The sequence below is a fragment of the Poromitra crassiceps genome (assembly GCF_964638095.1).
Source record: "Poromitra crassiceps genome assembly, chromosome: 14".
Lineage (NCBI taxonomy): Eukaryota > Metazoa > Chordata > Actinopteri > Beryciformes > Melamphaidae > Poromitra > Poromitra crassiceps.
In genome coordinates, this window is record NC_139633.1 from 20,591,745 (window position 1) to 20,612,324 (window position 20,580).

General features: G+C 44.7%; 1 protein-coding gene across 2 annotated transcripts in view; it reads left to right on the plus strand.

The window, feature by feature from the left end:
• Positions 1 to 20,580, plus strand: part of myo1ea (myosin IEa) — a 78,092-nt gene that overhangs the window by 30,421 nt on the left and 27,091 nt on the right. For both annotated transcript variants that reach the window (XM_083650953.1, XM_083650954.1), the window contains exons 5-14: positions 8,760 to 8,847; positions 11,166 to 11,255; positions 12,331 to 12,462; positions 12,996 to 13,130; positions 13,911 to 14,043; positions 16,334 to 16,530; positions 16,685 to 16,765; positions 17,407 to 17,493; positions 18,291 to 18,377; positions 19,805 to 19,972. In XM_083650953.1, coding sequence (XP_083507079.1) covers positions 8,760 to 8,847; positions 11,166 to 11,255; positions 12,331 to 12,462; positions 12,996 to 13,130; positions 13,911 to 14,043; positions 16,334 to 16,530; positions 16,685 to 16,765; positions 17,407 to 17,493; positions 18,291 to 18,377; positions 19,805 to 19,972 — 1,198 coding nt within the window. The remainder of the gene's footprint in view (positions 1 to 8,759; positions 8,848 to 11,165; positions 11,256 to 12,330; positions 12,463 to 12,995; positions 13,131 to 13,910; positions 14,044 to 16,333; positions 16,531 to 16,684; positions 16,766 to 17,406; positions 17,494 to 18,290; positions 18,378 to 19,804; positions 19,973 to 20,580) is intronic.

Sequence of the window (20,580 nt, forward strand, 5' to 3'; positions counted from 1 at the left end):
GTGCATCAGATTCATGCATTTTACTTTAAAATGTACAAAATTTCTTTGTCCAGGGGGGGCACAGCCCCCCCTAGAAACCCCCCAGTCAGACTAATATCTTTATCCTGCTGGTGCTACCTCTTTGCAAAGCCTAGAATTGCCTATGACTGAGTGAGAAACTGAATCTCAGAAACGGAATAATAACATAACAGTATAATACTAATGTTAATTTAAAATTAGATATTCCTCTAAATATGGCGAAAAAACATCCAAACATCCGGACGATGGGTAGGGGGGCCCCTGGGAGCTTCAGTGCCCCGGGGCCCCTGGGGTGTTAATCTGGCTCTGCTGATGTTACACCTCACCCACTAAGTTCCAACCTCGCCATGAATCTCAACAGTAACGGCTAATGGGAAGAGTGAGTCTGCTCAGACCGTACAAACAGTCAGAGGCTGAAGTGACTGCTGGCTCCACGCAGCTTAGCTCAGCAGTTCACAAACCCAGTTGTATCAGCAAACACTCAGCTGAAATATATACAACAATAATACCAGGAGCTGAGGACAGCATTTGAATTCCCACTTGTGCTGCCACAGCTATGCCATCATATGTTTAATAAAGTCCTATTTGAGTCATGAGATTTCCATACTTGCATGATGGGACCCCAACTGGCATCCTTTCTTCTCAGCTAGAAGCACCAGCTGCTCCTTTCCACTGCTTCATAATAGTACTGATGTAGTAGGGTGGCTGGACCGGTCTCAGATCAGCACTCCCAAGATATCTTAAGCATCTCAAAAATATGGCTGTCTATCAAGATATTATAACTTCATCAACCCATCAGGACCAGACCAGTCGCTACGCAGTCACCGGCGTAGCGACTGGTCTGATCCCATTGCAAGATGGTCTCTCTTTTTATTGGTCAATTTGACACTGAATATGTATCATCATCATCATCATTTCCTTTATTTTACCAGGTAGATTATTGAGAACACATTCTCTTTTACAATAATGACCTGGCCAAGAGGGCATAGAGGCATACACAAAAATAGAATCAATACAAATAAAGGCAAATATAGACAGTGTTAAAAATCATTTAGCACAAAAAAGTCACACAGCAAGTCTTAGACTTAACAGACAGGACAAACAAAACATACAGGTAGTGCAGGGTTAGGAGACGGGGCAGGGGAGTCAGGACAATTGGCAATTGCAAGCATGTGTTAAAAATGACTTCAATATACTGCCAAAGGCAGCCAGGACAACAAACTGGTCCAGCTGAAGTGATTTGTTGAGCCCATTCCAAGCAGATGCAGCAGCAGAGTGGAAGGCTTTGCTACCAAAGGAGTTCTTGGTTTTGGGGACGGTGAGAGTGATGACCGCGTTGGATCTGAGGTTGTAAGTAGATGTGGAGATGTGCAGAAGATTGGATAGATAGGCTGGGGTGTGTCCAGTGAGTGCTTTGTAGATCAGGGTGTACCAATGTGACTCACGTCTGGCTTGGAGAGAGGTGAGGCTTATTTGACTGTAAAGAGAGCAGTGGTGAGTACGGTAGGCAGCTCCGGTGGCGAATCTGATGGCTGAGTGGTAGAGGGTATCCAGTTTGGCAAGCGTGGTTTTTGAAGCATGTTGGTAAATGACATCACCATAATCAAAGGCGGGAAGAATGCATGATTTGAAAATGGAGATTCTGGAGGAGTGAGTAAAGCAGAGTTTGTTTCTGTAAAGGAAGCCAAGCTTGGATTTGATGTGAGATTGAAGTTTACTGATGTGAGTGTTAAAGCTGAGGGAGTCATCTAGCCAGATGCCAAGGTATTTGTATGAGTGGACGCGTTCTATGAGGATGTTGTTGAGAGTGGTTAAGGAAAACTGGGTTGGATTAGCTGGAGAAGGTTTCTTATGTGAAAAAATCATGAATTTGGTTTTGGAGGCATTGAGTAGTAGTTTGGAATCAAATAATGTTTTTTGGATGGAGGAGAAGTTATCTTGGAGAATGGATACGGCGGTAAGTGGGTCGGCTGCGGAGGCATATATTACGGTATCATCGGCGTAGAGATGTATGGATGCGTTAGAAATTGTTTCAGGTAGGTTATTTATGTAGATGGAGAAAAGTGTTGGTCCTAATGAGGAGCCTTGGGGAACTCCTTTGGTAGCAGAGCAGGGTTGGGAAGTCAGATGGCCACTACGGACGCACTGTGAGCGCCCGTCGAAGTAGTTGGAAAACCAGGATATGGAGTGATCGGAGAAGCCAGCAAGTGAGAGTTTGTGTAGAAGAATATTGTGATCGACTGTGTCGAAAGCTTTGGATAGATCAATAAACAGTGCAGCACATGAGAGTTTTTGGTCAAGGTTGGAGTATATGTCATTCAGAACTTTGACAGTGGCAGACACACAGCTATGGTTCTTTCGGGGCCAGACTGGGATTCCGAGAGAATACCATTCTCGCGCAGGTAGTTGCATATCTGGCTATTGACCAAATGCTCAAGAAGCTTAGCAAGACAGGGGAGAAGAGATATAGGTCTGTAACAATTTGGGTCAGAGTTGTCCCCTCCTTTAAAAAGCGGCAGGACAAAAGCGGATTTCCAGTCCATCGGGATGGTTGCAGTTTCAAAAGAAAGATTGAAAATGTAAGTAAGAGGGGGGGTGATAAATGGAGAGGCCAGTTTCAAAAAGAGGGGGCCAAGGCCATCAGGACCGGGGGGTTTCTTTACATTGAGCCTTTTAAGGGCATGGAGGACCTCTGACTCAGAGACTGCTTGTAGTGAGAAATGGCGGTCTATAATGGGGGGGCGGTTTAAAGTTGGAGCCTGAGAGGGGGGAGGGATATTGGATGTGGACTTTTCAAACAGGTGGCCAGCAGAAATAAAGTGCTTGTTAAAAAGGTCCACCATACGGGCTTTGTCTGTAGTAACCACGCCATCAAGAGTAATGGAGATGGGTAGTTGTGGGGTGGAGACTTTATTCTGCAGATGCTTAATTGTCTTCCAGAATTTAGCGGGGTTATTAGCTGTAGAGGCAAACTGATTATTGAAGTAGGTGACTTTGGCTTTCCTTGTGGCTTGAGTACACTTATTTCTGATTTGTCGAAAAGTTAGCCAATCTACAGGGCTCTTAGAGGCCCTAGCCTTTCTCCAAGCCTGATTCTTTAGAATGATGAGGTCAGAGAGATCATGTGAGAACCAGGGATTACTACAAGACTTCACTCTATACTGTTTCATAGGAGCGTGTTTGTTTACAATGTCACTAAAGGTGTCTCTAAAAAGGGCCCAAGCATCCTCCACCGAGGGAATGAGAGAAATTCTCTCCCAATTACAGCGGAAGACATCGTGGATAAAGGCTTGCTCATCAAAGTTCCTGAAGTTCCGTTTTTTGATAAGCATGGGAGCAGTTGTTACTTTGACACCAGAGCGGGAGCAGGCTATGAAGCAGTGATCGCTGATATCTTGGGAGAAGACAGCAGGGATATAGAGAGAGGGGGAGTTGGTTAGAATGAGGTCAATCAGTGAGGATCGGTCAGGGTTTTTAAGAGAGATATGAGTAGGAGCAGTTATGATCTGTGTTAGGTTCAAGGCATCAAATTGCAAAGTGACAGCTTCAGGGGGAGTTAGCATGTTCCAATTCAGGTCACCCATTAACAGGAATTCAGACGACAGAAAAGGGGCGACACATTCAGAAATTAGATTCAAAGAGCAGGCAGGAGCAGAGGGGGGTCTGTAACAGCAGGCAAAGGTGATACATTTGTTTGAAGCAAATATGAGTTTGAGAATCAGCAATTCAAACAGTTTAGGAGTAGATTTAGATAGAGACACAGTGCAGGAGAGTGAGTCTTTCACATAGATTGCAACTCCACCTCCTCTAGACAGTCTGTCAGAACGAAACACATTGTAACCAGTTAACTGAATATCACTGTCTGGGGTAGATTTATTAAGCCATGTTTCAGAGATAGCGAGTACTTCAGGTTTAGCACAATCAGCCCATACTCTCACATGGTCAAGTTTAGGGAGCAAACTGCGGATATTAATATGTGCAAAACCAGGAGTATTTCTTTGACAAAAGTCCTCGAAAGAGAGAGGAATGTCATGGGCAGACAGGGAAGGCACCGGGCCTGGATTCGGCTTAATGTTACCAGATGACAGAAGTAGGGCAATAATCAACCAGCGGGAGAGGATCGATGAGAGAGAGAGAGGAACTTTGGAAACCTTGGCAGATTCAGATGAGATAGCAGAGTTTTTATCCGGCTTAAATTGAGCAAGCACATGGCACAGTGATAGAAATACAACATTGGTTTGGTCAAAATGGGTGAAAGCATCAATCCAGTGCACAGTGATATAGGATTGAGGGACTAATTGGTGAATTGAAGTGCCCTTAAAGGGGGCGCAGTCGGTTATGAGGGGATGATGAGTAGTCAGGGGTTTAGTTACATTACAAACAGAGGAGAGTAGAAAACACAGTATGCATAGTAATAGATACATGGCAGCAACAGTAGAGAGAGGACCGTCAGAGAGAAGGTTATTTGGTTATTTTAAAAAACAATAATGAAAACACAATAGTGTGATCTGATATAGCAATAAAGAGCAATCAGGCAATTAGTCCTGTATATGTCCCATTGCATATTTCTACCTGCTTCTATTTCGACTGTGAATTGGGCCTTAAAACCAATGAGTGCAGGCTCCGAATAGCTCTATTGCAAAAAACAAGTTGATTTATGAAGACGTCGTGAAAGCAACATTCGGGCAAAACTGTCATCGTCATGAACGTGACCTTAAATGCATACTTGAACATGCAGTACATGGACTTTTAAAATAGTTCTGTGGGAACTCAGTGTGCCTCATTACTGTAGATAAAATCTGACCAAACTGGAAGTCGGTGTTGAATAGGCATCTCACTCATAGCTGATGTCAGTCGAGATTTATGGAAGTTAATAGGGCTACTTCGGCCGCGCTGTACTTTCACATGGCGTGGTTCAGCTTCTTTCCATGTTTGGGTAATAAAGCTGTGCCGAAGTTAACAATGCCTTTAGCATGAGGGCTGCAACAATGAGCCGCGCCCCTCCGGGGGCTCCGAATGGGATGTGATTGAAACTCCAGCCGCAGCTCGTGCTGAAAATAGCCCTTCAGACAATCACTCGAGTGCCAAGGGGAGCGCCACTGTTTTTCAGATGGAGCTCAGGAGGTTCATCTTCTCACATGGAATGTCAAAGAGCGAGGTACTTGGTGCACGGGGTTACCCGGCATAACGTCTCCCAGCTGGAGGAGGCTTATCGAGTTACAAGTGTGTAATGATGAGGTAGACCTGGCAGTGCAGAGGGGCGGGGCCAGTAAGCCTATAGGGGGAGGGGGTGTGTTGTGTAATGGAGTGGCTTCCTCTGGCAGCCTCTGTAACAGTCTACAGCTGTGTTTCTCACAGAGACATTACCGACCTGACTCTCTGTAACAGTCTGCAGCTGTGTTTCTCACAGAGACATTACCAACCTGACTCTCTGTAACAGTCTGCAGCTGTGTTTCTCACAGAGACATTACCAACCTGACTCTCTCTGTAACAGTCTGCAGCTGTGTTTCTCACAGAGACATTACCGACCTGACTCTCTGTAACAGTCTGCAGCTGTGTTTCTCACAGAGACATTACCAACCTGACTCTCTGTAACAGTCTGCAGCTGTGTTTCTCAGAGACATTACCAACCTGACTCTCTGTAACAGTCTGCAGCTGTGTTTCTCACAGAGACATTACCGACCTGACTCTCTGTAACAGTCTGCAGCTGTGTTTCTCACAGAGACATTACCAACCTGTCTCTCTGTAACAGTCTGCAGCTGTGTTTCTCACAGAGACATTACCGACCTGGCTCTCTGTAACAGTCTGCAGCTGTGTCTCTCACAGGGACATTACCGACCTGACTCTCTGTAACAGTCTGCAGCTGTGTTTCTCACAGAGACATTACCAACCTGACTCTCTGTAACAGTCTGCAGCTGTGTTTCTCACAGGGACATTACCGACCTGACTCTCTGTAACAGTCTGCAGCTGTGTCTCTCACAGGGACATTACCGACCTGACTCTCTGTAACAGTCTGCAGCTGTGTTTCTCACAGAGACATTACCGACCTGACTCTCTGTAACAGTCTGCAGCTGTGTTTCTCACAGAGACATTACCAACCTGACTCTCTGTAACAGTCTGCAGCTGTGTTTCTCACAGAGACATTACCAACCTGACTCTCTGTAACAGTCTGCAGCTGTGTTTCTCACAGGGACATTACCAACCTGACTCTCTGTAACAGTCTGCAGCTGTGTTTCTCACAGGGACATTACCAACCTGACTCTCTGTAACAGTCTGCAGCTGTGTTTCTCACAGAGACATTACCAACCTGACTCTCTGTGTAACAGTCTGCAGCTGTGTTTCTCACAGAGACATTACCAACCTGACTCTCTGTAACAGTCTGCAGCTGTGTTTCTCACAGAGACATTACCAACCTGACTCTCTCTGTAACAGTCTGCAGCTGTGTATCTCACAGAGACATTACCGACCTGACTCTCTGTAACAGTCTGCAGCTGTGTTTCTCAGAGACATTACCGACCTGACTCTCTGTAACAGTCTGCAGCTGTGTTTCTCACATAGACATTACCAACCTGACTCTCTGTAACAGTCTGCAGCTGTGTTTCTCACATATACATTACCAACCTGACTCTCTGTAACAGTCTGCAGCTGTGTATCTCACAGATACATTACCAACCTGACTCTCTCTGTAACAGTCTGCAGCTGTGTATCTCACAGAGACATTACCAACCTGACTCTCTCTGTAACAGTCTGCAGCTGTGTTTCTCACAGAGACATTACCAACCTGACTCTCTCTGTAACAGTCTGCAGCTGTGTATCTCACAGAGACATTACCAACCTGACTCTCTCTGTAACAGTCTGCAGCTGTGTTTCTCACAGAGACATTACCAACCTGACTCTCTGTGTAACAGTCTGCAGCTGTGTTTCTCACAGAGACATTACCAACCTGTCTCTCTGTAACAGTCTGCAGCTGTGTTTCTCACAGAGACATTACCAACCTGACTCTCTGTGTAACAGTCTGCAGCTGTGTTTCTCACAGAGACATTACCAACCTGTCTCTCTGTAACAGTCTGCAGCTGTGTTTCTCACAGAGACATTACCAACCTGTCTCTCTGTAACAGTCTGCAGCTGTTTCTCACAGATACATTAATACCAACCTGACTCTCTGTAACAGTCTGCAGCTGTGTTTCTCACAGAGACATTACCAACCTGACTCTCTGTGTAACAGTCTGCAGCTGTGTTTCTCACAGAGACATTACCAACCTGTCTCTCTGTAACAGTCTGCAGCTGTTTCTCACAGATACATTAATACCAACCTGACTCTCTGTAACAGTCTGCAGCTGTGTTTCTCACAGAGTCATTACCAACCTGACTCTCTGTAACAGTCTGCAGCTGTGTTTCTCACAGAGACATTAATACCAACCTGACTCTCTGTAACAGTCTGCAGCTGTTTCTCACAGATACATTAATACCAACCTGACTCTCTGTAACAGTCTGCAGCTGTGTTTCTCACAGAGACATTACCGACCTGACTCTCTGTAACAGTCTGCAGCTGTTTCTCACAGAGACATTACCAACCTGACTCTCTGTAACAGTCTGCAGCTGTGTTTCTCACAGAGTCATTACCAACCTGACTCTCTGTAACAGTCTGCAGCTGTGTTTCTCACAGAGACATTAATACCAACCTGACTCTCTGTAACAGTCTGCAGCTGTTTCTCACAGATACATTAATACCAACCTGACTCTCTGTAACAGTCTGCAGCTGTGTTTCTCACAGAGACATTACCGACCTGACTCTCTGTAACAGTCTGCAGCTGTGTTTCTCACAGAGACATTAATACCAACCTGACTCTCTGTAACAGTCTGCAGCTGTGTTTCTCACAGAGACATTACCAACCTGACTGGACTTTAAGGCATGGAATAAAAACAGACTCCACTGTCATCTGCTGCCAAACCACAGATGTCAAAATAAGTATGACCCTGGCAAAGTGAAATGCAAGGAGGGGAAAAAAATGCAAGTGTAGGCTGACGGAAGAGAGAAGAGGAGGAGAGGGGGGGGGGGCGTGGCTGAATGTGACAAAACAACGTTAATGTTGTTACTACTGTTACTGTAGCCTTCATGAATGTAACGTTGTTTTTGACTTGCTTCTCGAGGGCAAAGAGACATGCGAGTTCCCATAAGGAAGTGGAGTGAGCACATACAGGTACACACAAAGGCAGGAGCTGGGGTTTCACCTGTCTATTCAGTCAGGATGAAAAGACTGTGGGGAGAAGGGTTGTGGACATGCGCACAAAGACATGAGCGTGTACACACACACGCATGCATTGCACACACGCGCGAGTGCGCGCACGCACACACGCACACACACACACACAAAACACACAAAGACGATTTTTGAGCATTTGAAATACACTAAAGTCCTTGATGGGTGGGACATAGGGATGTAACGATATGAAATTTCATGGTATGTATCTACCGAAATATCACGTTAAATGGTATTTGACGGTATTCATTTCCCCGTCTTTTACATACTATGGCTCATTGAAAACATATTGTCACCACAATCAGAGTAAACCCCAACCCCCCCCCCCCCCCCCCCACACACACACACATGCAAGATGGTCTCTAGTTTTTCAATGTAACGAAACAAACGTTATTTATTCCAGTAGTCGGCCATTGGGCCACAGATCGTACCTGTGAGTGAACATGCCCTTAAAAGTCTCTCTGCCTGTTTGTTTTGTAGTGGAGAGAGCGGTGCAGGGAAGACTGTGGCAGCCAAATACATCATGAGCTACATCTCCAGAGTGTCAGGAGGAGGAGCCAAAGTACAGGTGAGACGGACCTGATGCATTTGACATGATCAATTATATTGATTATATAATAACCTTGTACAGTAGACACATGTAGGTCTGGGCAGTGGCTACTAATTGATTTTTATTCTTTATTGTCTTTTAGTAGAATCATATCATGGAGAAATACACAATTCTGGTCTCTGGATTAATAATTAAAAGCAAATGTGAATTAAAATCTCAACAAATTCGTGAATGTTATTTGAAAATGAGAGTTTGATCATACTCTATATACCAGTTAAATGAAATGAACAACAATCTATTATTTAAGGTGATTTATCATCTAGATATCGTTCTATTTCAACATCAAGTTAATTGCTTAGTTATCGTGATATTAATTTTGCCCATATCACCCAGCCCCACTTCTAGAATCATGACATTCACAGATTAATTGTAGTGCGTAATGTTTGTAGGCCCAAAGCCCTATATGAAATCAGACAGAGATCTGAATCAACCTGTTGCTACTGTAGTCCTACACCCATTCTCTCTTATAAACCCAATCCATCATTTCTGATCCCCCAAACCCCCATTATCAGTCCACCACCATCACCCTCTTACTCACCCAACCCCCCCCCCCCCCAGACATCTGGCAGCCCCCCAGACCAGCAGATGTCCCGTCCCTAAGCCTCCCCTTTCCACTGTCTGCCAAGGCCTGAGTTTGATGAGAAAATGCCTGCTGCACCATGATGCCTCTGGGATATTTACTTATTGTATTTAATCCAGTCAAGAGTTTCTTCCACCAAGGGAACATCATAAATCATCTTCTGGCTTCAAGTTCAGGTTAATAGTAGGGCTGATCGTCTAAGTCAGAGGTTCTCAAATGTTTTTCAGCCAAGGACCCCTTAACAAGATAGAAAATATACCGGAGACCCCCTCATTCTGATTTGTGATTTTGGGCTAAGCTTAATTGTTTCCATGGTAACATGCTCGACTTTTAAATTGATAGGTTTGTTAGATTAGAATGTAATCCATGAACCATTTTAGATTTAAAGCATAACATATTTTCATTGAACTATGAAGCTTTTGCACACACACAAAAAAGAAAAGTTTTTATTTTTATTTTCCTGACAACTTTTCGAAGTTGCGAAGTGCCACGGACCCCTGGGGTTCCCCGGACCCCCATTTGAGAACCACTGGTCTAAGTAGTTAGACAAAGTCCCATGGAATCTATGGCATTATGACTGTTTTCAGTGTTCACCTTCTAAATGATCAAAAATTCTCTTGGCGTTTTTATTGTTTGATGAAACAAAAGCAGTCATTATATTAGCAGAAAACAAGAGAAAGTGTCACACTCTAGCTCCATAGATCTCTTTATTTGATGACATTTCGGCCCTCCAGCTCTTCAAGAGCGAGATACTGTTATATTGGAAACACATTGAGCTCTGTTCAGATCAGATGAGATCCCTCTGGTGTCTCCATTCATACGCTTTGTTTCCCTCTGGCTTCTACGTTCACTGTGTGGTATGTGTGAACTTTATTTCCCAGAGTACACTCTCTGATGCAGTGTGTGTATGGAGGCTTGTGTGTGTGTTTGCACATAATATGGACATGAATAGTTCTGGATACATGTAGAGTGCCGTAATTCTATTTGTCTATCCATCTGTCTGATCATTTGCATCCTCAAAGAGGAAAGTCATATTCCCAGTTAATAATTAACAATAGTTATCAATAATTGATCAATAAATCAAACTTATGGAAGCCAATACAAAAGAGAATAGTGTTGAAAGCATTTCTGTATGGACTGCCTATTTGCTATTACCAAATTAGTGCTTAATAGGACTAAATTATAAAATAAGGATGTACCCTACTAACTACATAAATAACTATATTAAGTTGAACTACAGTAGTACTTTCATACAGGACAAAGGTTCAGGAATGCAAAAGATTCCCAGAAATCCACCGCTGCACTTCTGTGTCCAATAAGAAGAGGGGAATCACTCAGTCTCTGTCGATGCACTGATTTAAAACTCATGTGTTTCTGACATGCAGATGGCTCATGGGAAAAGATAATGTCCTCCAGACTCTGTGTGTGTGTGCGTGCGTGCGTGCGTGCGTGTGTGTGCGCGTGCACGTCGTGCGTGCGTGCACACATGGCTGTCTGTGAGCGGAAACTTCCAGGGTCGTGCACAAAGACCTGTTAACATGAAGGAGGGTATATGAGGTGTGAAGCGTCTACCTGCGTTGGTTCTGCCTCTGCTTTACTTGTTGCTAACTGTGCTGCAGCTAACGGCTCACTGTCTGTCCCCTTCACTGTCTGTCCCCTTCACTGTCTGTCCCCTTCACTGTCTGTCCCCTCGCAGCACGTCAAAGACATCATCCTGCAGTCCAACCCTTTGCTAGAGGCCTTCGGCAATGCCAAGACCGTGAGGAACAACAACTCCAGCAGATTTGTAAGACTTTACTTCCTGTATTGCTGTTTTATCATTTGATAATGGGGTGGCTAGCGTTGCGTTTCTGGTGGTGATTTTTGCCCTGGTTTGATGGAAAACTCTTGGAGTTCTTGTTAAGCAAAGAAAACACACGGATGTCCATTAAGTAAAAAAAGAAAGAAGGGAGTTACAGCTGTGATTTTGAAAATCTCTCTCTAAGGAGGACCCACATTTTTGGTTTTGCCATCTATCTACAGTATAAACCTACATGCATTGTGGGGACTTTGAAAGACTCCATGGCATTATAATGCAGCCAATAGCAAAATGGAAAATGCCTACTCTCAGTACACCTGTGTTACTCAGAGAGAAATATACTGCATGGCTGCCAGTTACTCTGGAACTATTTGGGGGCACTGTGAGCCACCACTGAGTCTCAACCCAGACTTTGAAAAACAATGGCTTACATTCGGGACTCTCTTCTGTCCTCTCTTGCCTCTGGGTGCAACCCTCATGTGTGTCCTGGTTAACCAGAGCTGTGCTGTAAGGACACACATCCACAGCCACTGAGGCACAGCCTCTGCTGCTCACAAAGGAAGTTGGTTAGCAGCATGGACATAGAATTAAGGGCAAGCGCATTTGAGAAAATGTATTCTGTCAGAACCTTTGCCGCAGAGCATAACAGTTAAGTATAATATTCAGGTTAACTTACAAAGCCGTATTGTCTCTGTTGTTGGGATATTTTTAGCTCTAGTTTTGGGGAACTAAATCAGGTTTGGCACTAATGGCCTGGGAATGCGAAGTTTTGAGGTAGTCTTTGGATAAATAGTGTCTCTGTTCACTTTGGGGCTTCAGCCCTCAGCTTGACTGGGGACTGGAATAGATATTACATTACAGACTTGTCTGGAGAGCTGAGAGAGACAGAGAACAGGGTCACGTTTATATAAATATATATATACTGTGTGTATACACAACACACACACACACACACACACACGCACGCACACACACACATATGTGTTTCACTGCTTATAGCTCTGTGTTTAAGTTTTGTTGTGGCCCACTCCAATACTGAAGAACCATGTTCTCATCCATCAAGGGGAAATACTTTGAGATCTGGTTCAGCCGTGGCGGAGAACCAGACGGAGGGAAAATCTCCAACTTCCTCCTGGAGAAGTCACGCGTCGTCATGCGAAATCCCGGAGAGAGGAGCTTCCATATATTCTACCAGGTGAGGCTGTGCCGGTGGCGTAAAAACACAGCGGTGACAATGACACTTCATTTGTTCAATTATTCATTATTTGCCTTTGTCAGCAGCGATCGTGGGACAACAATTGGCTTAGAGAGGCTGTGAGGGAATCTCAGGACACGTTGGATCACAAGTGTCGTTTGGCCGCTGAAAAGAGGGTCAAGCTGTTTTCATGGTGTATGGCCGCTGAAAAGAGGGTCAAGCTATTTTCATGGTGTATGGCTTGAGGTCCCTGGAACAGATAGCAGGGCTCGCTCTTCCCAAAGCACAGTTTCTTCACATGCGAAGCCCAGTACGGAATATAAAGTTAACATCAAAGTGGGTCAAAAAGCCGATGGGGATTTTACAGGGAGAGAGTGTTGAGTTGGCCGTTGCGGAGGCCTTGTGCGGAGCCATGTCTATAAATGCTGTAATTATCCTAACTCGTGCTCTACAGGAGTCTAATAACCTTTCCTTTCCTCAGCTGATTCCTAACTTGTGCTCTACAGGAGTCTAATAACCTCTCCTTTCCTCAGATGATAGAAGGAGCCAGCGGAGAGCAGAAGAGCAGCCTGGGCATCACCAGCCTGGATTACTACACTTACCTCAACCAGTCCGGTTCCTACAAGGTGGAAGACATCGATGACAAGAGTGACTTCAAGGAGACAATGGTGCGTTCGACTCGGAGTCGGTTTCCCTCTGACATAGCTCACGATCACTTACCTGACATCTGTAGTGGTGTTCTGTGTGTCTACTGTCTCACATGAAATAGGCTACTTACTATTTAACTTGCTCCTGAACCTGGTACCTCTAAAGGTCTTTGCACACACAGTCCGTTTGTTTACATATGCTTTTTTTTTTTAATCCATCATCTGAAAACACAGACTCAGCTCGCAAAAAGCTATTGACTGATGCGAAAAACGCAGAAAATCGAACCTGTTCCGAAAACTTTAATGACGGACGGAGGTTTCGGGGTCGGTGTGTAAACATGAGTGACACAACATGAAGTCATATTTAATTTAGAACGTGTGACAAATTCTGACGAAAAATACGGACTTGGTGTGCAAAAGCCTTTAGCCTTCACAAGTGCATCAATATTAGGTGTCGAATCATGAGCTTGGAAAATGGAAATGAAGGACCTCTCAGTTCACACTTTGCAAAGTCATCTCGTGGGCCGGATTGGACCCTTTGGCGGGCCGGTTGGACGTTGGATCTCATACCAGTGTTCCCCTCACAATGTGGCTTATGGCCTTTTCTTTAAATTCCTTTGTCCCGTTACCAATCGCCTTGTGCTTTCTATTCCGACACTCTCCACCTGTTTTTGTTTACCAGTGAAAACCACAAGAGGAGTAATTAGCACGTAAGCTAGGTACCGCGGGAGTAAGTAAATCCACATTGCAGCCCGGGTTTAACATGATCTCCTCTCTTTGCCTTCCCCCCCCCCCTCCCAGCATGCCATGGATGTGATCGGCATCTCTGCGCAGGACCGCACCCTGGTGCTTCAGATCGTGGCCGGAGTCCTGCACCTCGGAAATATCAATTTCAGGGAGGCGGGGAACTACGCCGCCGTGGAGAGCGAAGAGTGTAAGTGCGTTTGACTGGATGTTCCTGGATGCGACTGCGTAACAGGAGTAAAACGCCAATACAGACTCTGTGGGGGGGGTTGGGGTCAACCAGGACGAATGGTGCGCTGATGTTCTGGTTGAGATGGGGGGTGCAGCTCGTGCCCCTGTGAAAGGGTCGTCCTCTCTCCGGTGTCCCGAGCTGCCCTTCAGAGGCTGGTTTTGGACTTAATTTCTCTCTCCTTAAAGTTTTATTGTGTTAATATGGGGCTGCAGCCAAATGTCTGGAGTAATCCGGGCCATGCTGGATTACAGCGAGTAAAACACATTATTATTGAAGGTCTGGACATATGACATCACAGACTAAAATGACTTGGAAAAATGCAGCTCTTCCCGTACGTCCCCATTCCCTCTCGCCTTCTCCTCCCTCTCTCTCTCCCCCTTCCAGCCTGTGTGATGTAGATGAGAAGGTACAAAGCCCGGTTCTGTTCTGTGCAGACGTAACAGCAGCACTCCTTAATCTCTGCCTTTCCTGTTCCCTCCAGCCTCGCTTCCTGTCTGCTTACTCTGCGGCGTGTTATACAAATCCAGCCCCGTGCGCGTCTCCCCCCACGTTCCAAACTGCACCAGCAACCAAATCAGCGTAAACAACATCGGCCGGCGCTCAGCAAAACAAATCAGTGCCTCATCTCTCGTTGAAAGAGATGTTGAGACTACTTCGTTATTCCCAACGAGGTCAGACAATAGTCGGCTGGCCGGGAGATTATTTTGGGTTAAAAAGGAACTTGAGTCAATTGGTGATTTTCTTTCCCAAATAAGTATTTGAGGATCTTCCACTTTTCTATGGGAGAACTCGTTTAAGCTTTGTGGTCATCATTCGATTTTTAAACTTTACTTAAAAAGTTTCTTCTGATGTCAATATCTCTTACGTAAAACATAATATTTCCAATTATAAGAATCATTATATGCATAAAGTCTCGAGCACAGAAAACATGAAGTCGAGGATTTTTTCTAAACAACTAATTATAAAGGAGATATAACTCTAAATAATCCTTATAGATGTTAAGATCTCAATTGGAAAATCTCTCCATTTTCACCGTCGATTCGTTCGTCTTTTCCAAAAAATAATGGCAACAGTGTTGTGCCTTATTTGAGTATTGCTCGTGTCTTTCACGGTCCACAGCATCCGATCCATACCTTTTCTGGCTACGTGTGAACACAAAGGATGGTTTAGCCCGGTGATTTAAGCCGACGTGTGCTCAGTCACACCCTGACGTCCCGAAAGGGCAGCTACTGCAGTGGTCTGATGCATTCCCAGACACAGTGAGACTGCAGGCCTGAGAGCCATTTCCTTCTCGGGGAAGTGAGTCACTGGAATAAGGCAGGGAGGGGCTCTCGGGGGACAATATCAATGCCAGGTTAGGGCTAATGATACAAGGCATGCCCGCTCTCCTTCAGGAGCCTATACCCCGATACACCGGCTATTTTAGATGGAGCTATAATTCAAACCTTATCTGCTCTGTATTCTTTCCAGAAGATGTTTTGCTTCAGCAGTGTGGCGAGGAATAGCCTCAAACCACCGCAGATCCATGTGCTGAGATGATCGATAGACGCTTTTCTCATGTGTGAAACTTTCCTACACACCAATGTGAGCACAAAATCCAGCGTGCGACATGTTTTTTTTGAATGCACAAAGCACACACACACACACACACACACACACACACTTGGCCCACACTTTGAGATATGCAAATGTTGCACGCAGGCCTCCATTCAAATAAATGGAGTTGTGCGTGTTGATTTGCATGTTGGTTTTTAGAGAAATGTGCAGTCTGTTTGCTGTTTGGCAGCACAGTATGCTGCTTTCCTCTTCATTTCTCCCTAGTGGCACAAAGTAACATGGCATCTCATAACAGTATGAGAGCTGAGTCAAAGAGAAGTGACAGGCATTCTCGTGGTGCGACATTGCTGTCTTTCAAATGCTGTAGCGGTCTCATATGAAATATGATATATATATAGTTTCATATGGGCTCATATGAAACTAGAAAATGTGAGGAATCCAGTGCTACCAGGGATATCATGCTAGCTTGTCGGCAAGGGGGTGCAATAATGCTCCAAATTTCGGCAAATCTTTGAGAGGGATTTCTTTTTTTTTGGCATGGCCATTTTCAATGTGCAAAAATTGAAAACAATTATGAGTACAGATTTTTGCAGTAAAACATTTGGGTTTCATGCCTGTCTGATAAATAGTCAGTATTATACAGCGTCTCTTCTTTTGCCTTTATTTGCTCTTTTTGTTTGTCTTTTTACAGTTCTTGCCTTCCCTGCCTTCCTGCTGGGAATTGACCAGAAGCGTCTAAAGGAGAAACTGACCAGCAGGAAGATGGACAGCAAGTGGGGAAGTTCCATGGAATCTATTGACGTGACACTGAATGTGGAGCAGGCGTGTTACACGCGTGACGCGCTCGCCAAGGCCCTGCATGCACGTGTGTTTGACTACCTAGTAGAGGTAAGATTGGACGTTTGTACAGGATTCAGTTTGTGCAACTGTAATATTGTTAATCAAGTACAGCTATAATAAACAATTTTGTTATAGGGAACAAACCTTTATAATAATCTGTAATAAACCCGTATTTTTGGTAACACAATACATTTGATTTCAGTCGATCAACAAAGCCATGCTGAAGGATCATCAGGAACTGAATGTTGGGGTGTTGGATATTTATGGATTTGAAATTTTCCAAGTAAGTGATAGTGGCCATTTCACGAGTGGACTTTTGGCTACTGGATCTTTACTCTACATCCACATGCATAAATATGACCATTTACACAGATTCAACACTAGGGAGCAGACTCATTTGTAAAGTATGTGGATTAAGTCCCATCTATTGATTGAGACACCTTTATAATCTGATTATGTGTTTGTTTGGTTGAAGGGTTTATGGTTATTGATACATGTAGGATTGGGCTTGTTAAGAGAATGAAATGCATTTGTTTTATGTTGGCTTGCAAAGCTCTGATTCCTCATATCGCATACAGATTGTTACTGAAATGATACCCAACCCGATCGGCTAGACAAGGTCTGTCCTTGCAGTTGGTAGGTTTATTGTTTGTATACACAGAGTTACAGGAAGCCATCTGTGCCCAAAGGTCACATGACAGGAAGACGCAGGCGGCCGTCACACAAGGCCCGGGCCCCTGCTCTATTGTAAGCACTGTAAAAATGTACAGCATGCGGGTCTTCCTTCAGTACCGGGTCGGCTGCTGTATGGGCCTCCTCTCCAAACAAAGCCCATTCAGCCTAAGGGATATCCGTACTCTCAGGCCGTGTGCAACACAGCTCCCGTAGACATTGATCGAATCTAACGTGTCGTCTCTTCACCAGAAAAATGGATTTGAACAGTTCTGCATCAACTTTGTGAATGAGAAGCTCCAGCAGATATTTATCGAGCTGACGCTAAAGGCAGAGCAGGTAACGTTTCTCCTCACACTTCTGTTTCTGCAGCTGTGCATTTTGGATTTCCACTTTCGTTATTCGTACTGTACCCTGACTCCTCCTTCTCTGTCTTCATACTGTACACTGACTCCTCCTCCTCTGTCTTCATACTGTACCCTGACTCCTCCTTCTCTGTCTTCATACTGTACCCTGACTCCTCCTTCTCTGTCTTCATACTGTACCCTGACTCCTCCTTCTCTGTCTTCATACTGTACCCTGACTCCTCCTTCTCTGTCTTCATACTGTACCCTGACTCCTCCTTATCTGTCTTCATACTGTACCCTGACTCCTCCTTCTCTGTCTTCATACTGTACCCTGACTCCTCCTCCTCTGTCTACATACTGTACCCTGACTCCTCCTTCTCTGTCTTCATACTGTACCCTGACTCCTCCTTCTCTGTCTTCATACTGTACCCTGACTCCTCCTTCTCTGTCTTCATACTGTACCCTGACTCCTCCTTCTCTGTCTTCATACTGTACCCTGACTCCTCCTCCTCTGTCTTCATACTGTACCCTGACTCCTCCTCCTCTGTCTTCATACTGTACCCTGACTCCTCCTTCTCTGTCTTCATACTGTACCCTGACTCCTCCTTCTCTGTCTTCATACTGTACCCTGACTCCTCCTTCTCTGTCTTCATACTGTACCCTGACTCCTCCTTCTCTGTCTTCATACTGTACCCTGACTCCTCCTTCTCTGTCTTCATACTGTACCCTGACTCCTCCTCCTCTGTCTTCATACTGTACCCTGACTCCTCCTCCTCTGTCTCCTCCCAGGAGGAGTACGTGCAGGAGGGCATCAAATGGACTGCCATTGAATACTTCAACAACAAGATCGTCTGTGATCTCATCGAGAGCAAATTGGTAAACATAAGTTTATTAATATTCTGCGAGCTATGAACTAGGTTAACATCAACTGTTATGACTTGTAATTTGGTATAGTCACTGTCTCTACATGAACCAAATTGGGCCTAACCCTCTGTAAATTGAATTACACGGTGCCTTGCCAAGTTCCCGCACTCTTCCCACGAGCAGCAGCTTAACGTCCTCAAACGTGCCGACATGCCTTTTAATTTGATTCATCTGTCGCACTGAGAGGTCTAATCCATGAAATCCACAACAAGCCTCCCTGTGAGAGGAGCATGCAGGCCGGGGATCTGTATCAGTGTCTGACACTGCAGCTTTTGACGCCGGGCCCATTTGGTTAAATCCAGTGGCAGGTTTACATGTGCCTTTTCAACCGAGATTTACATGCAGAGAGACACTGCTGCCACTCTGCACTCTGAGGGACACTATGGCCACTGTGCCACTCTGCATGCTGAGGGACACTATGGCCACTGTGCCACTCTGCATGCTGAGGGACCCTGGTCAACTGTGGGTGTAGTGGAGCCAAATAGGGCAGCGTGCGGCTATGTGTGTGACATCACTCTCCATGTGCGCGTGTGACGTTTTGAGAGAGGCAGTGTTAAGTCATTTTGAAGCTGCTCAATTAAAATTTGAGTTTTTTACATCTCCTTTAGATGTTTTATTAATGCTTTATTATCTAGATATATAGATTTACTAATGCTTTATTACACAGATATATAGGACGAATCAGCGTGACACTTGACACCCAGAAATGCGGAACCCCCTGGTAGTTAATAGTATGAGTTGTGCCAAACAAACGTTAATATCTCAAAAACTATACATGACATTGCTTATATTATGATATTCTGAGTGAGAGCAGAAGTAGCTCAAGAGTTTGATGTATAATATATGCATGTTGTGTTAAAGTTGTGTGTCACCGTTTTTAAAATGTAAACAGAGTTAGCTGGCTAGAGTCAGATAATCAAGCCTCACGCCACTTGGGCTCCATAGGGTTCCATTGCCGTTGCCACCCAGTGACGCGGTTTGTTTACCAAAATGCTGCTCGGCTGATCCCTCGTATAGATTTAGATCAAGTTTAATATATACAATTTCTTCCAGCAGTTGAGGGCAACCTTATTTCACTGGAACAATAAAAAAAATCCACGCTATTTAGCCAATGTGAGTTTGTTAACCTCTGACAACCTTCAACCTCTGACATGACATGAACCCTCTTTATCAATAAGTGCAAGTCCAAAAAAAGTGTCACGAGAACAAAATGCCAAGTATAAATATTCAGGTTAATTTGCTTGACTTGCTATATGTGTCAGAAGAATGATTTCCAGGCTTTCAAGATGAAAATAGAAGTTGGTGAATGAGGGGATTACTGATTAAAGGAGCAGCCTGTGAAATATGACTTTGAATTTAATCTGTCCTTGTGATCCCAGAACCCCCCTGGCATCATGAGCATCCTGGACGATGTGTGTGCCACCATGCACGCAGTGGGCGAGGGAGCCGACCAGACCATGCTGCAGAAGCTCCGAGTCGCGATCAACACCCACGAGCACTTCAACAGCTGGAACCAAGGCTTCATCATACACCACTACGCCGGCAAGGTTAGGCTGGCCACACTCAGTTAAACTAGGACCGCATTGGCTTTGACTCAGTTAAACTAGGACCACACATCAGCTTTGACTCAGTTAAACTAGGACCACACATCAGCTTTGACTCAGTTAAACTAGGACCACATCAGCTTTGACTCAGTTAAACTAGGACCACACATCAGCTTTGACTCCGTTAAACTAGGACCACATCAGCTTTGACTCAGTTAAACTAGGACCACATCAGCTTTGACTCAGTTAAACTAGGACCACATCAGCTTTGACTCAGTTAAACTAGGACCACACATCAGCTTTGACTCAGTTAAACTAGGACCACATCAGCTTTGACTCAGTTAAACTAGGACCACATCAGCTTTGACTCAGTTAAACTAGGACCACACATCAGCTTTGACTCCGTTAAACTAGGACCACATCAGCTTTGACTCAGTTAAACTAGGACCACATCAGCTTTGACTCAGTTAAACTAGGACCACATCAGCTTTGACTCAGTTAAACTAGGACCACACATCAGCTTTGACTCAGTTAAACTAGGACCACATCAGCTTTGACTCAGTTAAACTAGGACCACATCAGCTTTGACTCAGTTAAACTAGGACCACACA